Source organism: Phyllostomus hastatus, unplaced genomic scaffold (genome assembly GCF_019186645.2).
Source record: "Phyllostomus hastatus isolate PE091 unplaced genomic scaffold, TTU_PhHast_1.1 phas_scaffold_93, whole genome shotgun sequence".
Classification (NCBI taxonomy): domain Eukaryota; kingdom Metazoa; phylum Chordata; class Mammalia; order Chiroptera; family Phyllostomidae; genus Phyllostomus; species Phyllostomus hastatus.
In genome coordinates this window covers 30,378,582-30,401,054 of record NW_025334042.1, presented here as the reverse complement: position 1 = coordinate 30,401,054, position 22,473 = coordinate 30,378,582, and the positions used below count along the sequence as shown (strand labels likewise).

Sequence of the window (22,473 nt, the reverse complement as noted above, 5' to 3'; positions counted from 1 at the left end):
CATAACTGTGAATCATATATACAAAAAATATCATTGTATATTGTTACATATTATATTATCTTTATGGTTATATAGAATCCATATATTTTATATATAATTTATATATTTATTGTGCTTTTAAGATCTATTTCTCCACCTTTCTAACCATAGTCTATAAAGAAAGTATGACAATATCTACATTTTTGGTTTGCTTATACTAAATTTACCTACTCTGAATATGTATCAGCTGCTTTAAAATATATTTAATCTTTGTTGCAGACTAAACAATGATTAAATAAACATCATTAAAAAGTCTATTATGTTTCTAGATTCTAATTTTACTAAAAATCTCAATACTTTATGGTAATAATAAAGTAGATAATAATAAAATAGTAATAAAAATAACTTACTAACAATTCCACTTTATATATCATGGATCTAAAGTCCAAAGGGAAGTAATTGGTGCTTATTCTAGGCCCTGTTACTGAAAGGAAACCTCATAGAGAATCCACCAATTAAATCAAACAGAACCTGAAACTCTTAAGTTCAATTTATTTATGTATCAGAACTGATGAGAGCTGTTCACAATGACAAAAATAAATAATTTTCATTAAATATCTTACCTGCACAATGTCCCTTTCAGCATATTTTCCTCTGGAGGAAACTCTTACATCATCTCCATCCAACTCAATCATTGCTTGAAAATAAAATGGAATTATTAATCCAGTGTACTTTAGCCATTTACTAAAACAATGTAGGCAATAACGAAATCAAGATGCACGAAGCAGCGATACACCCTCTGTAAAATCAGAAAGCTATTGATCCCTTCGTCTTCTCAGCCATTTCTCTCACAGAACTTGACTGAGGGTAACTGTACACATGAAGCAAAGCCATGTCCTGTGACCCCTTGAAAGACAACAAGAGCCGATGCAGTAGAGAATAGTCTTTGGGCGCATCTGCCCATCCCAGGGGTTCTCAAATCTGGGTTATACACTTTACATGACTGAGCAAGTGGTACTAATCCATTCAATTTTACTTTTTTTTTTCTAACTTAAGAAACTTGGTGCTAATCATCACAGAATTTCCAAAAACGATTTGAACTGTACTCTTACTGATTTAAAAGCAAAGAAATATTTGCTCTGCCCTTATACTTACTGGATAAAGTATCATTTTTCTCAATATGATTTTTTTGTTGGTTAAGAGAGAATTTCAACATCACACGGATCAGCTGGCATTTGGGAATGCAGCAATGTAAGGGTTCATTTGGTGATACAGTAATGTTATGCTGCAGTTAAGGACATTTTCTAGAGTTTATTAGGTTTTCAGTGAGATTCTCTAAATAATTAATTACATGAGGAATGCTAATTTGTGCTTAAAGTATAATTTTATTACTGATAATTCATTTTCTATACACATGACATTCACTAGGCTCATAAGAGCCACTTGCAATTATAATGTTTGCCTCTGAACCCTCCAAAACTTACTGCTCAGTCAGAATATAACCCTCACATTTTTTGTTATTTTCTTTAGTGCATGAATAATGCATTTGGATTAAAAACAGTGTTTTAAATTTTATTTTTCTACACATGGCCCATGAGTCTGAGCTGAATCATCACAAGTACACATAACTGAAAGACAGCCACCACTCCCGATTGTTTAGATAGACAACACAGGTCATAAGACAGCAACATGTGTGTGAACATATGACTGATGACAAGGTGATTAACTTATTCAAACTACGGAAGACCTACTTTTGTCTCCTCTATTTTTTTAGGGATATACATAAAATAACTCATTATACTCAAATACTTTCAAGGGTTAATTCCTCCTTATGGTTTAGATATGTTTTCAAAATTTTCCTATTACTTTGATATACAAATGTGTATTGATAATGACATGCTGGCAAAAGTTCTCCTTTCATTATTGAATTTGCTAATTAAAGAAAATGACAGTTATTCACACAATAATATGTTAGAGCGAGATCCTATAAAGTATCTCCCACTTTCCAGAGTGTCTTTTGGGTTAAAAGGCTGCATGTGGCAAGACTACACTTTTGAGAGCAAGGAGAAAAGAAATGACGAGCAAGTGGTGGGAGGGTGGCGTTCGCCCTTCAGGTTTACGGATGGATTATCTTGTCCCCAAGGAGCCTGATGCTGTAAGCCCTAGTGCCCCACCAGTATCTGTCCTTGGAGAACGTGTACGAGAGATAGACCTGCAGCACTTTCCAGCCACAGGAGACGGGATGAAACGAGAGCCCCTTGCAGTTCATCCCTTCTTCTAATGTGAGTGGATCAAAGCCGGTAGCCAGGTGCTGCTTTAAATTGACTTTTTGCCTTTTAAGGATAAAGAAATCTTTATCTTTAGATAAAGATTTAGCCTTGAGAAATCTTTCTTCTTAATGAAGGTGCTTTATAAAGAAGTAAAAAATCAATGGGGGAAATTTTTACAGAAAGTTGTAAATTGTTCTTATTAAACTATAGAAATCAATTTGAATGCACATTAATCTAATAGTTTATTCCAACTTTCTTGACCTTCAAAAAATGGATAGTGAAATATTTCCTTTCTTGCCCATGTGAATCAGGTGTAGATTTTGCATTTAGGTGGTTCACTGATAAAATTTGCAAGCTTTATATCTTTTTCCCCCCTATACCAGTTTATAAGTATGACATGTAAACTTACTCGATGGTAGTTTTGGCGGTAAGTGCCCAGAGAAAGGCCCTTCTGATAAGACAGCAGGAATCTGAATGGAAGTTGGAGATTTTCTACATTAAACATGAGTATTCTGTCCCTTTCTTCTTAGCCATGGATGTGTTTTGAGAGGGAAGTAAAAAACCCTTTAGAGAAGCACCTATTGTTTCCTAGAGGAATAATCTAATTTTTTAGTACCAGGCCTGGAGGATGGTCCATCCTATTTAAACCTCCACCCTGGTGAGAGCAGAAACCAAGTGGTGCAGGACCCTAGTTCCCTGTCCACAGGTTTGCCAGGGAAAGTTTCCCTCTAACTCCCAGGTGGGAATTCCACAGGGATGAAACTTCCCTCTTGGTCTACAATCTTCACTCACTTTTCCATTCGGAAAGAGGAAGGATTCATGGGATTAGTAAGATTAGGAGAAGAAACTGACCCTGAATCTCTCTTTCTTGGAGCTGCCTGTCCTCAGGTTGGAGGCAGTTCCTCCCTGTGGCATGCTCCTGTATGGAGGATGCTCCTGTGGCAAGACCCTGCCCCTCTATGGAGGAGGCCTCGAGATAAGGGTGTGGTCATTTAATATTGGGGGAAGAAAGTAGTGGGAAGTCTGCCTCTGTGTACTGGTTAACCCAGATTCCAATTCTGCATCACTGGTAATAAAGCTTATTGTTTGGTCCCTGTCTGTTTCCTGTGTATCTTTTTTTTTCCCCCATTACTTCAGGAAGTCAGAGAGGGAAATGATGAATAATCATACCTCAAAATGCTAATAAATAATTCATTGGGAACTAAAGAAAAGAACAAAATAAAAAGCAGTATCTTTTGCACTAAATAGAAATATACAACTAGAAATATACACCAGAAGAATCAGTGGCTCTGTATTCAAACATTATGTGTGGGGGCTCTTGAATAGGTGACCGGGGTTACCACTTCTGAGTTCAAACACCTGCTAGTGGACTTCCTAGGAGTCTCAGAGACCTGAGAGGTACCCAATCGGAGGTGTATCCTTGAAAGGCAAAAGCAAATTAGTAGCTGAAGAAGAAAGCAATAGTTATTTTAACCTAGCAGTGGGTAAAGATTGTGAAATCTCAGCCGGTCACTAATTAATGCAGATGACCAAGTGCACAGAGCAATAAGAAAAAAGATGTGTTTTAGCTTTCTTGACTCCAGAGAAGGGTGTCATATTCATGCCTGAAATACAATGCAAGTGGATGCAAATATCCAGAGACAGAAAATGTTAGCAGAAGCAGCAGCCATCAGGCCAAATGACATTTTGCTTTAGAAAATGGGAGATTATAATGATAAAAGGGATGACCATCCAAGCATGGAATTGAAGGGAGGAATGTTCAGAGTCAGCAATGTAATTTTGCTTGTGGTTCTTTATCTGAGACAGACAGATGTATACTGCCTTTATGGAGGAGGCACTGGTGGTTAACTGAGGACTAACACCGTGATGATCATACTGAAATTAGCTACCAACATGCCTAAATTAACTTAACATAACAAAAGTTGTTCCAAAATCCTAAAATTATTTTCATTTCCAAAGTCCCAAGCTAAAGAAACTGTCATTGTTAATATAAAACACCTGAACTAGGTGAATGTTATGAAGTCATGCAGGTACAGTCCAGTACAGAGTTCTCTGAAAGGAATTCACCAGATAACTTGTCAGAGGCTATCCTTTTTTCACTTGCACCCTAGGCTTGTGCCCCAACTAGGAACTGAACCCACAACCCTTTGGTGCATGGGATGATGCCCCAACCAACTCAGCCACCAGGCCAGGGCTAACAGGTTGTCCTTTAAGAACTTTTCCCAGATCACTAATTACACAAACACACCTGTCACTTAGCATTTGACCATGACCTGAGCCCAAACAGAAAACTAACTACAAAGTAAGTCAATTTAGCATAATTACATAAACTCCCTTCAAATCTTATACGGTCAGTTCTATTTTCATTTTGTACTTTCATATGAAAGAACATATATTTATACAGCTAATGTCTATCAACTAGTATGGGACTAAAAATCCATTAAAGTGGAATTTTATACTGTGTTAACATTTCTATTCACAACCTAATGGTTTATTAATTTAGTGTTCATTCTCAAAGGTTTTTAGTAAACCCCGAGGGTACTTTGCCTTGGGAACAAAAACTCAATTTATCTCTCTGTAAGTCTTTAAAAAATATTATTTTGAGCTACAAAGTGTCTCTACTGAAATGGAAGATACATGTTGTATTAATCTATACCAGAGGGGCAATGTTCTACTTGGGAGACAATCTTTTAATCTGCTTACTTTAATAGACTTCATTGTGAAAGATCAATATTGATGCCTAATGTACATGGACATTACATACAAACCTACCTGCACACTCACATTCATTTATTTTAAAAAGAGTGATAGGAACTCAAGAGTGTGATGAGTCAGATTAAATTAAATAAACTCCCAAGGAATACTATTGGATTTTGTTACTCACCATCAAATTCTGCTGGTCCAACACCAACTATAATTATTGACATTGGAAGTTTTGAAGCCTTCAAAGAGAATACACAATGAGTTCACACTAGGAAATTGAGTTTGTAAGAAAAGAATTAAGATGTAAGAAAAATTAATATCTTGTTTTATTTTAACCTTTTTTACACAGATGTTCATTAAAGTATTTAGGAACATATTCAAAAACAAAACAGAATACTATACTAATTCCACGCTTATGCTTTCCCAACTCTGTACACAGCCTAACTCAGTGGGACATCCTTCAGGACTGACCAGCCTTGGATAATATAAAAAAGAAAAAGCACTGAGATTCAGCTTTCACTTGCCATTACCAGCCCAAATCTACCTAAGATGACTTTGGGTATCCTTAGCCAATCATTTTTCCTGTTCTCTCTCCTCTAGAAAACCTTTCTGCTGCTAAAGGGGGGAAGGGTAGCATGTTTGTGAAACAGTGGTACCCTACTCCATCTCATTTTTACCCAAGTTTAGGAAAAAGAATTTGTATAGCAAATAAAGGAATACAAATGGTAATTATGGAAAGTTATTTATTAGTATGGCTAATTTAAGTATTAACTACCCATAAGATTGTGTGGGACACTGATTATGTTATGGCATGTTTTCTCATGGTGTCTATCACTTAAATGAAATCATCACTTTAAAATAATTCAATAGTAAAAATTTGAGATCCAGCTATGGAATGATGCTACAGTATAGCAACCGCATCTTCCTCTAGGAAGGTCACTGAATTATAAATAATTGTTCCTCAGTGCACCACGTCCTATTAGTTTAAATCTACATTATTAAGTCCACAGTTTAAAGTGTACACTCATTCCACTGACCAGAACATTAAAGAAATCAGGATAAACTGCACCCAATGTGTCTACTTAAAAAAATGAATGTGTGAGCCTCTCCTCCTCCTCCTCCTTTTTATGTTTGTCTTTTTCTAAGCATATGTCTATAAAGCCCTTGATTTTCCCCTACATGAAACTATTTTTCTCTCACGTCAAAGAGCTAATTGTATTTTCTCCATGCTATTAACAATTATGAGGCGTGATAAACATTCATGCCACCTATTTATACTACGTGTCTACTTTGTGTCAAATGTTGCTAAGCCTGGTTATAGAAGGGGGAGTAAAAACAGAAATAATTTTATTGATTATAATCTAGTACATGTAGATTTTATAGCTTATGGACTAATAAAGAAGACAATCAAATAATCATTAAATATAACACAAATAGAAATAATAATGAGAAAAATGTTTTTTGAATGAAGTCCAGTTCCTATTTAGTTCTGTAGAAACAGAAATTAGCACAGTTCTGTAACTGAAAAATCAATATTAAAAAACATTTCACACAAATTATAAAATTGTGTACAAGTACATCAAACTAAAAGGTAAATGAACACACTCATGTTATAAAGGTAGTGTTATTATCTTATTTTTTTTATTTTTTGGAAGTACCAGTAATTTTGTTACAACTCAGCTATCCATATCTTTAGCTTAGTACTTATGGATCGGATCAGTGGAACAAATGTGTCTGAATAATGTTAACAATGCAACCAGCTTCAAAGGCAAGGGCATTTGTTTCACTGTGGAGTCAACAAGACTCTGGTCTCAACCTGAGTTGCATGCTGTCCCCTGGCCAGCCCAAGACCAAATGGCCCCTACTTACATTCACTATAGACTCCTTTGTTTGAGCCATATCTGAGATAACGCCATCTGTCACAATCAGGAGCACAAAATACTGGGAGCCATCCTTTACAGAAGAAGCATATCTGAAAGGGAGCAAAAGGGTAAAGAATACCACAGAACATGACATAGTTCCTTTCTCTGCAATGGTTGCTAAACATAACTTGAAATAGTCAACAAACCTTTTAATCACAGGAAAGTATGTAAACATATATTAAGAGCCTGTATCACGCAAACTCTCAAATACATGCTTTCCTGAACTATTAGCACACTAGAATAGCAGCAGCTTTACTGCATGCTGGCACACGAAAATGCCTGGCTACCTTACAAACATATTCACTGATGAAAGGTGAGTTGGAGAAGGGTACGTTGAGCACAATGAAATGGATATAACTTTTGGAAACAGGCATTCTGGCTGGGTAATATATTATGCGTATGGTCTTCGGTAAATTACTTAAGCTATCTGAACTTTATTTTTTTGGTCTTAAAATCAATATAACATACTTTTGTATTGTTAATAATGAAACCACATGTATGGTACTCAATACATAAAGCAGTTCTCTACATTAATAATAAGCTTAAGTGCTTTTTTTGGAGCTAGGTGGCGTGGATGGTTGCACAACATTGTGAATGTGTTCAATGCCATCACACAGTACTCTTTAAAATGGTTACTTTTAGGTTCTGTGAATTCTACCTGAATTTAAAAAAAAGCAACAGAAGAAAAGCTTTTTGAAACATCCATCATTCAAGTTCTTAACACACCTTAAATTGATGAAAGCTGGCACAAAAAGACAAAAATTAGGCATGTAAGACCATAAAAAAGAAACAAATCTTACCCTTTGCAACTGCATGGATAAACCTGGAGTATTAAGCTAAGTGAAATAAGCCAGTCACAGAAATATCACTACCATATGGTTTCACTTACATGTGGAGTCTAATAACCAAAATAAACTAACAAAGAAAACAGAAACAGACTCATAATTCAGGGAACAGACTGACAGCTATCAGAGGAAATGGGGGTTGGAGGACTGGCTGAAAAAGTGGGGTGGGGGGAGGTAGAAGAGGTAAAGCGGAGATAAAGGGTGATGGAAGGAGACTTGACTTGGGGTGATAAACACAATACAATATGCAGATAATGCATTATAGACTGTACACCTGAAACCTATATAATGGTATTAACCAGTGTCACCCCAATAAAGTCAATTTAAAAATGTGGTCCATTATTCCTAGTCCCCCCAAAAGTCAAGCATGTAATAAGAACACAGGACTTAAATAAGTTTATCAGAAGTCTCACCAAATAATAGCAAATAATTTAAAGGGAAACTTTCTGAACGTTATATTTTATTACCAGTATATCTGTTTTGCATCATGTTGTATATTCTGGGTATCTAAACTATAATTCTCAACAAGTAAACTTTTATGATCTTTAGCACATAACTAGCATGCAAGTCTTATCTAGTAATGAGCAAGCATTATGGACATTTTGGGAGGCAATGAACTAGAAGACTTTGTTCTAATTCTGTAAAAGTCATTAAGTGAATCATTGAAAATTTAAGTTCAAAAACACTGTCACCGATATCAGTGAAATTCCTTCACAGCCTGAAGGATCCTAAGGAAGTAAGTTTGAACAGGTCAAGAACAGATCAACAGCATAATATTTCAGGACAAAACTCATTTTTGGAGAGCTGAATTAACTACCATATGAATAAGAAAAATATTTACAACTTTGCCAGAGACTAGAGAAACTAATAATTTCTCATGCTGCTAATAAAATACTTTTACAAATTAATGAAGAGACTACAGTAGTGGCCTGTACACAGTACCAGGTGCAAAGGTAGTATTAAACTAGTGCCACAAATATAGAGTCAGAAACAGCCCCATGGTACTGCACAATTGACCTCAGACATGGAAAATATGTATTAATTTGATTGTAATACAACCAATGGAAAACAATCCAAAGCAGATATGAGTCTCTTCTATTTTACCCTTAACTTTTTTTTCTCAAGAAAAGAAGTTGATCATCTCCCTCAGGAATTCTTTTCTTAAATTTTTAAACCTGCCAAGATTGTGGCTGATGTGAGAGATACAAACAATTTTCTTAAATATCCATTATTTTTTTAAAGTGTTTCTTACTGACTCCACTTCAGAAGCAGGGGGTTTTGTATTTCGTGTGACTGACTGAAGTCTATAAATAGGCATGAGAAAAGCTTCTATGAGTACAACAGAAAGGCTTTTATACTTTTCTTTCCGCAACATGCTCTTAAAATGACAAATTTCTACCAGGTTCAAAGACAATATGAAATATTGAGTACTATGCAGTCTTATAAATACCTTAAGCTGGCTTAATGGTCTGATTTTTTTTATTTACTTTTTACTTCTCTTTCAATGCTTCTTTCTTCTATGGAGAAAGTCAAAGTTGTTAGTATGTCTTCCCCCCAGCTTGAGTTATAATTGGTATACCGAAAACTGCACATAATTAATGTATAAAATTTGATGAGTTTAAACATATGTATATACTTGTGTTACCATCAAAACAATCAAGATTATAAATATATCCCTAAGCTCCAAAAGTTCCTTTTTGTTCGTGTGTGTGTGTGTGTGTGTGTGTGTGTGTGTGTGTAAGGCCATTTGAAATAAAATCTAGCCTCTTAACAAAATTTTAAGTGCACAGCCCTGGCTCGTGTGGTTCAGTGAATTGAGTGCTGGCCTGTGAACCAAAGGGTCGCTGGTTTGATTCCCAGTCAGGGCACGTGCCTGGGGTGTAGGCCGGGTTCCCAGTAAGGGGCACCTGAGAGGCAGCCACACATTGATGTTTCTCTTCCTCTCTTTCTCCCTCCCTTCCCCTCTCTCTAAAAGTAAATAAATAAAATCTTTAAAAAAATTTAAGTGCACAATACCTTGTTAACTATTGGCACTGCATGGTACAGCGGAGTTTCAGAATTTATTCATCTTGTATACATGGACCTTTATAACAACTGAGTATCTAATCCACATAAACCTTTTCCCCAACCCCTGATAACCACCACTCTATTGTCTACTTCTGTACATTCAACTGTCTCAGATGCCTCATCTAAGGGGAATCATGCAGTATTTGTTTTCCTATGACTGTCTTATTTCACATACCATGATGTCTTCCAGGTCTATCCATGTTGTTGCAAATGGCAGGATTTTTTTCTTTTTAAAGGCAGAATAATATCCATATCTTGGGTGTTGTAAATAATGATGCAGATATCTCTTTGAGATCCTGATTTCAATTGTTTTGGATATATATTCAGAAAGGGGATTTCTGGTGGCTCTATTTTTATTTTTTGAGGACTCTCTATATTATTTTTCACAGTGGCTGCACCAACTTGCACTCCCACAAACAGTGCACAAGGGTTCCAATTCCTCTATATCCTCACTAACACTTATCTTTTGACCATTGTGTAATACAGCTATCCTAAAAAGTGTGAGGTGATAACAACTCACTGTGGTTTCAGTTTACATTTCCCTGATTGGCAATGTTGAGCATCTTTGCATACAGCTGCTGGACATTTCTATGTCTTCTTTGGAGAAATGTCTATGCAAGTCCTTTGCCCATTTTTTAAATTGGATTCTTTTTCTTTTGCTATTGAGTTCTAGGAGTTCTTTATATATTTTGGAGCATAACCCCTGTCAGTTATATAGTTCACAAATATTTTCTCACTTTCCAGAGGTTCCATTTCATTTTATCTTCTTTTACTCTGCAAAGGATTTTCAATTTGATGTAATCCTACTCATCTATGTATTTTTGTTTTTGTTGCTTGTGATTTTGTCATACCCAAGAAATCACTGACAGGACCAATATCAAGAAACTTGGTATTGCTACATCAATTTCAGGTATACAATATAATAATTTGATGTCTGTATACCAACCAAAGGTTAGTTTCCCTCTGTTACCATATATTTGACCCCCTTTACCAAATTTGTTCCCCATCCCCCCACTTTCCTTCCCCTCTGGCAACCACCATTCTGTTGTATCAGGGATATTTTCTTGTGGTCTCTTTGTCTGTCTTTGGTATTAGGGCGATGCTGGCCTCATAAAATAAGTTTGGAAGTGTTCCTTCTATTCTTTTGGATGAGATTAAGAAGGATTTGCACTAATGCTTTTTTAAACAGTAACATTCATATATGTATCCATATGTTCCTGGGCTTTTCTTTATTAGCAGGTTTTTGATTACTGATTCAATCTCCTTGTTTTTGTCTGTACAGGCTTTCTGTTTCTTCTTAATTCATTCTTGGTAGGTTGTATGTTTCTAGGAATTTCTCCTTTTCTTCTAAGTGGTCCAGTTTTTTGGAATATAATTGTTAATAATAATCCTTTGTTAATAAGTTGTTAATAATTTACTTCTGTGATACCAGTTTCATGTCTCCACTTCCATTTCTGATTTGGACGTCACTGGGCACTCCTTTTCTTAGTCTAGCCAAGTGTTTGTCCATTTTGTTTCTTTAAAAAAAACAACTCTGATTTTTATCCTTTTTCTATTTTTTTTTATTCTCTACTTCTTTTATTTCTACTCAAATCATTATTATTTCTTTCCTCTGCTAACTGGTGCTTAGTTTGTTCTTGTTTTTCTAGATCCTTGAGATGTAATGGTAGGTTGTTTGAGATTTTTCTTTTTTTAGAAAATGGTGCTTATCAGTTTAAACTTTACTCTTAGGACTGCTTTTGCTGAATCCCATTATTTGGGCATGTTGTATTTTTATTTTCATTTGTCTCAAAATATTTTCTAATTTCCATTTCCTTTTGATTTCTTCTTTGATCCAATGGTCATCCAATGTTATGCTAAGTTCCACTTATTTGTGAGTACTCCTGATTTCCTTTTTGTTATTGATTTACAGGTTTTTTTTCTATTTTTCTCAAAAATGATACATTGGAATGATTTCAATCTTATTAAATATGTTCAAATTTGTTTTGTGACTATTGTGTGATCTGTCCTAGAAAACACCCCATGTGTGCTTGAAAAGAATGTGTATTCTACTTCTGTTGAATGGAATGTTCTGATATCTGTGTTGGGTCCATTTTGGTCTAGCAGTGAAGTCTAATATTATTGTACTGTTGTCTATTTCTCATTTCAGATATGTCAATTTTCACTTATATATTTTGGTACTTTGCTGTTAGGTGCATACATATTTGTAATTATTGTCTTTCTCTGTGAATTGACACCTTTACAATTATTTATTCTTTTTAATGAAGGTTGTACTTATCTAAGGTATAGAACATGATTTGATATACCTAGCAAAATGATTATTAGTCAAGTTAATCATCATACCATCTTATCACATAGTTGCCATATTTTTTTGTGATCAGTGCACCTGAAATTTACTGTTAGCAGATTTCTAGTATTCAACATAGTATTAACTATACTAGTCACACATTACATCTCTAGATCTATGCTTCCTACATAAACCAACTTTGTACCCTTTGACCAAGATCTCCCCATTTTCCTACCTCCCCACCCTTGTTAACCACCATTCTAGTCTTTACTTCTGTGTATTCAACTTTTAAAAATTTCACATATAATTGAGAATATGCAGTGTTTTTTCTTTTTGAGTCTTGCTCATTATACCTAGCATAACATCCTTCAGGTTAATCCACATTGTTGTAAATGGCAGGTGCTCCTTTTTTAAGGCTGAATGTGTATGTGTGTGTATTCCCACATAAATTGACCCTTTTATTCCATAATGGCCTTCTCTGTCTCCTGTGACAGAGGTTTTTTTTTTATTTTAAAGATTTTATTTATTTATTTTTAGTAATAGGGAAGGGAGAAAGAGTAGGAGAGAAACATTGATGTGTGAGGGATAATAAATTAGTTGCTTTTCACATGTGCACCCAACCAGGGACCAGGCCTGCAACCCAGGCAACTACCCTGACTAGGAATCCCTGCTTCTGGTACCAGATAACCAAGAGGGAATGGGGAGAGGCAGAAACAAGTGCAATAGAAATCAAAATGGTACAAGGGGGAGGTGCTGGACTGGAGAAGTGTATTAGTCTTGCCTGGGGAAAGGATTAATTAGAAGGTGGATCCATCATTAGAAAGTTTGGGAATTGATTGGTTATTTTGAGAAAGCACCTCCTTTGTTCCGCACCCAAGCTAAAATAATTCCAGGGGAACAAAAAAGTTTCCTCTCTCTTGACCAGGCAACCTGCACTGGCCCCACGTGTTTGCAGGTCCCCTCTCCTATCAGCCACAGAACCCACGGCCATGCCACTCCACACGCAGGCTCCAGGAGGGTGCCTGAAGTGGACTACACAAGAAACACAAGCTAGGCTAGCTGGATACTAGGCTGAACTGTACTATGATATAAACACTGGACAGTGGCCTTCATCCTGGCCCCACTGAGGAAAAGGCTGGATATTTTTCCATGGTGAGATAGGCAGCAATGGGACATCAGGAGGGGAAACTCCTTAACTGTACATCATCAATAACCCATTCCACACAGCCACATCTTCCTGTGCAGGTCTCAGGAAATTCTTTTCTTTAGGTACCACAAAAGCCCCATTTCCATGGGTACCTAAAAGTATTCTCTGATTTTTAATTTGGTTTTGATTTACAACATAATAGTAATACATGTCTTGTGGGAGATGTGATAGTTACTCTTATGTGTCAAATTGTCTAGGCTATAATATCCAATTATTGAGTCAAACCCTCGAGAAGGTATTGCTGTGAAGGTATTTTGTAGATGTAGTTAACATCTGCAATTAGAAGACTTTAAATAAAACTTTCCCTGACAATGTGGTGGACCTCATCAAATCAGTTTTAATTAAACTGTCCTAACAAAACTAGTTTAAAAGCAAAAGCAATTGTGACTCAAAACTGCAACAACATCTAATTCTGCCTGACTTTCCAACCTGCCAGCTTTCCCCATGAATTTCTGACTTGCTAGCACATACCATTGCGTAAGGCAATCCTTTAAACTGAATCTCATTACCTGTATGTCCTATTGGTTCCATTTCTCCTGAGAACCCTGACTGATATGGTAGGTACCAATCATTATCACATTTCTCACAGCTCAATAGGAAACTAAAGAAGATATTATCATTAATATCTTCTTTAGTTTCCTATTATAAGCTTATTAAACTATACTCAAAATATATGGTACACAAAATATTCAATTAAACAGGTGTGGATTTCTTGGTATAAAGCAACGCATTGTGAGATTAAATCACAATTCCTCTCTTTAATTTTGAAAAGATCTATATGTAACAATGGAGTAGAACCAATTAGTGAGAGCTGTGATAGAGGTACACTTAGAATGACATCATAGGCCAGAAGTAGTTATTCTTTATGACTTGAAGTACACTCTATTTGGGAGGATGTGGAGAGAAATGAGGTTGGATGGGTGGGTGGCAGGGAGATACTGAAAATTCTTGAGTACCAAACTGAAGTGTTTGAACTCAAATTTGTGACAGGCATCAGTGATGTTGGGTAGGGTATTTTTTACATTATTGGAAAGGCTGTTCTCTGGACAGCTCTATGAAATAAGGAGTGCAAAGGTAGAAAATTAGAGATGGGGGTTTGAAAGCCTCAGAATAGCACATAAAACCTTAAAGGTTCACAGACTTCATGCCTTTGTTCTTCACTATTTCACACTATCTCATTAATGTTATCTCCAAAACCAATAGTGTTATGACATCGGTTTTATTTCTGAAAATAAGCATGTTATTAAAGAAAAAGTAAGCATCATCATAATGCTTATAGAAAACTATTATAAAAAACTAAGCTTTACCAATAAAGAAAACATACTTTTTTAAAGGGAAAAAATCAGGCAAATAAGAAAGTAAGAAAATGTATTTGCTTTTGACTTTACAAAAAATAATTTACAATGACTAATATTTTCACACACATAGACTGTATTAGATACTCGTTGAGTACCTACCTCCATAGGATAGGCATGGTGAAGTACTCTTGAAATTCATTTAAATGTGAGAAAATGCACGAAGAATTTTACATACTGTAACTATGGCATTTCTCTTGATGTAGAAACAAATAGTAACCTTTATTTTAGTTGATAAATTTTGGTAGGTAATAATTTTGGACCACAGAGAAAATATCTGTCTTAATAAAACTTAAAAATAAAAATTAAACAAAACTCTCAAAGATAAAAGGAAAGAGAAAGATATTTCTTATAGAGAGTCATAACAAGAAATAGATACAAGAAACTTCAGATTGTATTGGCAGGGAACAGATGATTCCCCAAAACCCATCATTTACTGTGTTTCCTATCTTCTGGCATGAACAAATAATAATAAAAAATTATTAGATCATGGGTTATTTCCAAAGAACCTGAAAGTGTTAGGGGGCAATGACCTAACACTTCGGAATTTAAAAAATGCTAGATCAAACATAAAAAATGCTAACAGAACAGTGTGGAGCCTGTATTTTAAATGGCATATAGAAGTGCACCTAGAAATTTTATATCCAAAAGTTTACCATTTATACTAGATATACAAGGACAAAAATACAAAATAAAGTGGTAAGCACTGTCGAGAACATCTGTAATAACTAGCAGGAGTGAACAAAAAGTAAGTCCTATCATTTTCTCTTATCTTTCAATATAAAACAGTGATCTGTATGATAGTATGCAACAGAAAGAGTGAGAATCAACTATAATTTATGTGCATTAATATTATTTTGATTCTCCTTTATTTGAAAGCTATAAAAAACACTAGGAAAATAGAGTACAGATAGCACTACTTATACAGGCTAATGCAATAAGCTAGGATGTCCTTTTCAAATTACAGGTAATGACCCATTAGTGAATTTTGAAATCAATTTTGTGGGTCAAGACCCACATTACAAAAAAATTTAATAGAAAAGAATAAGATACTATGAGACATGAATAAGTATTATTTCTTAATCTTTTTAAAAATGTTGTATATACCCAGAGCTGAGATGTAAAATTTATAACAGTACAGATTGTGGATAAAAATGTTCGAAAACCCTGAGGTAAAGGGTCACACTCAGAGAATGGTCATCAATACATCATTGTCAGACTGAGGTGGGGTCCCACTGCAGCCCTGCTGAAGTCCACTGGGGTCAGCCCTGGGTGTGGAGTTATTTTAGTGTCTTGTCTATGCCCCAGATAATGAAAACTAAAACACATTTAAGTTGCTCCTGGTGTCCAATAGGGAAATGGTAAAAGTACTGGAACCTTCATAGAACTGATGTTTCACATTGCGTTGCACATTAATAAACCGATCTGAATGCAGTCATTTTTCAAGTGCTGGTTTCATATTAGTAAGGATACAAAAGCTATCCTTTTTTTTTTTTAATTTTCACCTGAGGACATTTTTCCATTGCTTTTAGAGAGAAAGGAAGGGAGAGAAAAGGAGAGAGAGAAACATAAATGCGAGAGAGAAGCATCAATGGGTTGCCTCCGGCACACACTTAGACTGGGATTATATGTGCCCAAACTGGGGATCACATGCCTGGACCAGGAATGGAACACTGCAACCTAGGTATGTGCCCTGACAAGGAACAGAACTTGCAAACCATCAGTTATGCAACCAGCAACCTTTCGGTTACCATATGATTCTCCAACCAACTGAGCCACATCAGCCAGGGCAAGAGATAGGAGTATACCTTTTATATTACCTAGACATTAGGCATGTTTTCTGAAGATTTACAAGTGGATCAAGCCAAACTTGTAAGTATTTATTTTTTCTTTTCTTTTTTTAGATTTTATTTATTTATTTTTAGAAAAGGGAAGTGAAGGAGGAAGGGGGAGAGAAACATGAATGTGTGGTTGCCTCTCATGTGCCCCATACTAGGGTCCTGGCCCACAATGCAGGCATGTGCCCTAGACCAGGGATTGACCCAGCGACCATTTGGTTTGCAGGCTGACACTCAATCCACTGAGCCACACCAGCCAGGGCCAAACTTATAAGTATTTTAAAAATTATGTCTAATTTATTTATGCACTAATGAAAAAATGATAAACAAATATAAATAGATTTTTACATTAAAATTTTTCTAGAACATGTACTTGGAATCATAAGCAATTATATTCTGATCTTAAAATTATGCATTATATACAGGTAGAGCTCTGGGGATTTAGAACATTAACTGTTATATTAATTTCAGAGAGGTGGAAATAATGTGCTCTACATATCACTGAAAGGAACAGTCATCTTCATGGAATTCAGTTCTTATTACTTCTCTGCTACTATGGAATATAACACTAGATCTGAATAATGTACATGGCTCAGATCATGACTGATTTTGTTATTGCTCTCATGCATGCCTTTTCAAAAAAAAGAAATTTTCTTTGGTTAAACTAATGCAGGTCCCAACATAATCCAGTGTATGTTTCTTCACTTGAGATTTCAATGTAAAGTTTTTAGCAAAATGTCATATCAGCTCATAGGAGACTTTCTACTTTATGACAAAATTTCTCACTTTCTTGGCAGTAAAAAGGAGAGACTTTCATCTGCGAGGTCATTTTAACAGCAATGTTATGATTTCACTGTGGCCCAGTACACTAAAAGAAACACCTTGTGGACTTCCCTTACCTGGCTACATGATTGATTACGGGAGCAAAGTTTGTTGGCCCGTACAGCTGTACCGACTTCAGACTCCTATAGTAAGCCTCCATGACTCCCTCAATGCCATCGCAGTAGGGGTTTTGAGGGTTCCCATTCTGTAGAACATTACAGGCAAAAAACAGTAAAAAATTAACAGTGTCTGTAAAGGTCAATTGAAAAGAGAATAATAAACACTGATATTCATAAAGAATTTTCTGGAATACTCATTTATATAGTTATAACAGCAAAAATTAAGTGGTCAACATTAGATTGCAATGTATTATATAGAGTGTGATATGATACTAGAATGTACACAATAATTAAAAATAGATACGTTTCAAAATAATGGCAGGAGATGATTCTAAATAATCTTAAGAACTGAATATCACATTCTGTAATTAATAATCTCTTCATTTTACACAGGTCTTATACATGTAGGCATGAACATACAAAAATTCTGAAAAGAAGTAAATAAAATATTGGGTAGTTAACGCTGAGTGATTATATAATTGGGGACTTTGATTTCAATCTTTAAACTATAGTATATTTTTCGACTTTCTGCAGTAACATATTAAAATCAGAAAATAATAAATGTTGTCTATTCAGTTTCTCCTTATGGAAAGAAAATTGTAAACCATCTGCCATGCACACATCTTCAGGACACACCTGACAATGCCAGCTGGAGAAGGGGTCAGAGGGAATGCAATTTGGTGTCAGAAATATCAAGACAAAGGAAAAGGAAAAGAATCAAAGAAACATATCCACACCATTCAAGGGAAATGGAGCTTGCCACCAAGGACTTGTTCTGCAAGACAGCACCTAGAGGGGCAACTTTAAACCTGGAGACCAGCTCTTGCTTTTTCATACTTTCAATACTCTATTTTATTAGGTTTAATTTTCCTGGTCCAGATCCCACAGGTAACACAAATAAGGCAGTGTATTACTTATCTATTTCTATGCAGCAAATTATCCCAAAAGTTACAGGGTTAAAATAATAAACATTTATTATTTCACACATTTTGGGGGTGTCAGGAATCCAGGAGCAGCTTAGCCAGGTGGTTCTCGCTAAGAATATCTCATGGGTTCACAGTCAAGATGCAGACCTGGGCATCGGAAAGCTTGCCCAGAGCTGGAGGATCTGCTTCCAGGAAGTCTCCCTTATACTTCCATTGGTGGGAAGCCAACAAGAACTCTCCGTAGGGCTGCTTGAGTGTTCTCACAACATGGCAGCTAACTTCCTCAGAATGAACAACCCAACAGAAAGAGCAAGGAGGAAGTCCCAGTGCCTTCATAAGCTAGTCTCATAAGTTGCATACCGTTTACTTCTATTTTAATCTATTGGTTAGAAATGAGTCACTAAGTACAGGGAACACTCAAAGGGAGGGGAACTAAGCTCCACCTCTGGAAGGTGAGAGGAGACATAAATGAAATTTGTGAATACATTTTAAAACACTAAGGGCAGTAACTATATTTAACATTGCATGAATGTTTTTACCTGAACAGGTAAAAGTGACTGTAAATTTATAACTGAGTTGTTGACTTCTATATACCAAGCTTTATATTAAAATATTTACATACATTATATAGTTTTTAATAACAACTTTAAAAATGTAGATAAAATCATGTCATTATTTCCACTTTACACATGAAGAAACTAAGGCACTGAGAGTTTAAATAATGTGTCCCGAAGTCACACAACGCAGGTGAAAAGAGCCAGTATCTAAACACACACAGTCTGAGCCCAGAACCCGGTCTCTTCACCACCACTCTTCCACCACGTTACGAAGTCCTGGGCACTGTGAAGACTGGGGATCTGCAGAAACTAAACCAGATGTTACCGACCACTTCAGTTTTGCCATTTGTGAGAGGAGTGATACCCACTTTTTCTCGTTTATTTTCTTTTTTTTCTTCAAACTTTTTATGAACAAAACCTCATGTAAATGTTTAAAAACATAAAAATAATAAAAGACCTCTTTATATTATAAAATTGGTTATGGTAGTTGATTGATATTTAGCACAAAGCAGTTCATGGTGGTTTTGATGTTAATCTGAGCTGACCTATTTAACCTTCCTTTAAGTAAAATTTTACAGTGTTCTTTTCCCTTGATGAGGTACAAAGCTAATTAAAATTAAAATTAATTATTCATTTTGGGCAAATGTGTTATATAGCTTTCTTGAGGGAACAATTACAAACCAGGGTAATTCTGGGCTTCTTTTTGATAGTCTTTTTAGCATTTGAATGGCAGTTTATATTCCCTCTATTCCTCTGAAATTGAAATTACAAGGTCGCCATTTTTCTCATCATTTCATTTTTCTTAGTGGAAAGATAATCACGGGATGTTCTCTTCATCATTATGGAATATCTGAAGCACTAATTTCTGTATTAGTTCTAGTTACATAATAAATTGCTCTAAGATTTCCTCATATGCCATGGATGATAAAAATACTTTATTACATAAAATTATACATTTTCTTAAATCTATGCTTTGCATTACATCAGAATTATTTTAAATAATTTACAAACATTAAAATGAGATTTTCCTCTTAATGACAACACTGTAATGGGTTATAAAGATATTTTTAAGTCTTTTTAAAGAATTCATTTCATAAAATAATTATCTTGGGAATTAGTTTTTGCTTGTTAAAACAAATTAAAATAAGCTTACATGTGGATCTAGCCCCCTGCAAAAAAAACACAGGATGTTTTTGAAAATAAGAGCATTCAATTTTGTTCTACATGAATGAAGACAGCAATGGATGCTCTATTGCATACTTCCTTTTTAATTAACAACCTTTTCCATTTATAAAATCACACATGTCAATCTGTAGAACACATAAATACATAGAATGGAATTCAAAATGAGCAATAATTCTACTGTGGAGACTGAAGTGGGGAGGGTGTCCAGCTTTCACCCATTTCCCCTCCATTTGACCCCCTAAGGGATTGTAACTGGGGCATTAAGAGTTAGCTCTAGACAAGAAGCCTACAATCTCCTTTGTGACCTACAGCCTACAACACTTCTGAGCGGGCCTAACACACTGACAAAATGCTCTCAGGGGCTGTTGCTTTACCCTTTGAAATGTTAACTGTTGCTGCCCAGACATTGCTTACTACAGCAAACGCTGAGAGAATTCTCCCTTTTATTCAATTTTTAAAAAGCTATCAAGCTGTTGTATTATGCATACAGTGGCAAAGACACTTAGTTGCTAAACTCTAATGTCTAGTTCAAAGAAAAAGGATACAAATAGATAAGAAACTTTATAGATTCCTATAAATGCCAAAGTAAGTGAAAAGCACGTAAATATTTTTCAACATTTAGTAAGAGAAAGTGTTTAGTAAGAGAAAGGACAGGTGTAGCACTTCTCTACTGATCAATGCAAAACCTTCTTTTGAGTGTCACTGGCCAGATGCCTATTAGAAATAGGTCCTCTGAAGCCCTGCACTACTGTATTTTAGTTACAACCCCACAAGGATCATCAAGAGTCATGAAGACATGAGAGCAATGACTCATCAATTTCACAATCAAAACTGCTTAACATGATAATACTAGGACACTTTTCCTTTCTTTTCCTATTCCTTTTTCTTATCCGATTACGTCCATTCTTATACATATTTCACATGAAAAGCTTGGTTTCCCTGAGATCCTTTTGATTCAGCAAAGCTCAATTTGAGCATTTGAGCTAACATGAAACTCACCAAGTAGGAGTATTTAATTTTTTAAAAACCCTCCCTTGCTACCTGAAAGATTATTTGAACCTGATGAGGATAAAGAGATTAATGGTTGTGAATACACATCACATTTCTTACCATGGAAACCTGAGAGTTTGTGAACATGAGGTGGTATATTAAATGTCAGACATGTGACTGAATTGTTTGTATTTGCTATTCTTGGCACTTACAGAACATATACTGCAGTTATATACGATGAGGTTAATATCAAGTACTTTAGCACAAATAAAGTAAAATACTACCTTTTTGGAGATTTATTTAACCCTTGTCTGGCTTACTTTTCTAAGAAAACAAGTGTTTTGAAAAAATTAAAGTGGAATAACAAGTAATATTAGTGCTGAACAATCATCATCATCATCATCATCATCATCATCATCATCATTTTTGTCATCCATTTGGGAGACTATTTTTCATATATTTAAAGGGGTATGACTCTATCCTATAAGTTTGGGTTAAAAGAACAGTTTAAGATGTGAATAAGAAGGTCTTCTTTAGAAGGAATGTTTGCACAAGTTTGGTTACAAAGAATACATATAGAGGTAGACAAAGCAGAAAAGGAGAGGATAAGGGAGAGAGAAGAGAAAAAAATAATACACAAGGGTGACAGAAAACTCAAAGAAGGAAAATTAATAACCCTCATTTAGTTTAACATAATTATTCTTTTTCTTAGGCTTAAAATAGCTTGTGACCTTTTCCCTGAGGCATTTAAGACTTAGGATCACATGAGTGATTTTCATGGTTTCATAAGTTTCTGTGAAGTATTAATGCCCCCAGAAACAAAATCCCAACAGATATTCATTTTTACATGACATTGGGAGTATGGCGAGTGGACTATTTCATGGGGTTAAGAATCAGACCCTACAGCTGCCTTTTCTGAAATTGTGGGTGATGGAATAGGGAGGCAAAATAAGTACAGCAATAAAAATATTAAAATTCTATTCTTAAAGCATATATTTAAGAGAAGTAAATATCATTTAAAAGCTTCTGAAAATGTGTATATGTATATACAACACATATATGTGTATATATGTACAGGTATCACCATTGTGTATATGTATGTAGTTATATCTACATGTATATATTATATATGTGCTTTATTAATACCATTATATATGTGTATATGCATGTATATATGTACCTATATATACATATATATATATATATAATGGCATTAATAAAGCACATTTCTAAGCAGTAGTGTTATAGGTATTTTATAAAATGTGGTTAAGTAGTGGTCAAGAGAACAAATTCTAAAATAAGACTGATATGGGTTCAAGTCCTGTCCATTGGAACCCTGGTTAAAACTGAGCCTCTGACCTGAGTTTCCTAACTCTTGGGTGCAGTCTTCTTCCGTATTTA

General features: G+C 35.2%; 1 protein-coding gene across 1 annotated transcript in view; it reads right to left on the bottom strand.

Annotated features, from left to right (window-relative positions):
- CPNE8 (copine 8) overlaps positions 1–22,473 on the bottom strand; it is a 177,034-nt gene that overhangs the window by 9,050 nt on the left and 145,511 nt on the right. Inside the window, exons 16-19 of the mRNA XM_045829970.1 lie at positions 17,373–17,500; positions 6,822–6,924; positions 5,134–5,191; positions 603–676 (exon numbers count right to left, since the gene is read on the bottom strand). Of these exons, the coding sequence (XP_045685926.1) occupies positions 603–676; positions 5,134–5,191; positions 6,822–6,924; positions 17,373–17,500 (363 nt within the window). The remainder of the gene's footprint in view (positions 1–602; positions 677–5,133; positions 5,192–6,821; positions 6,925–17,372; positions 17,501–22,473) is intronic.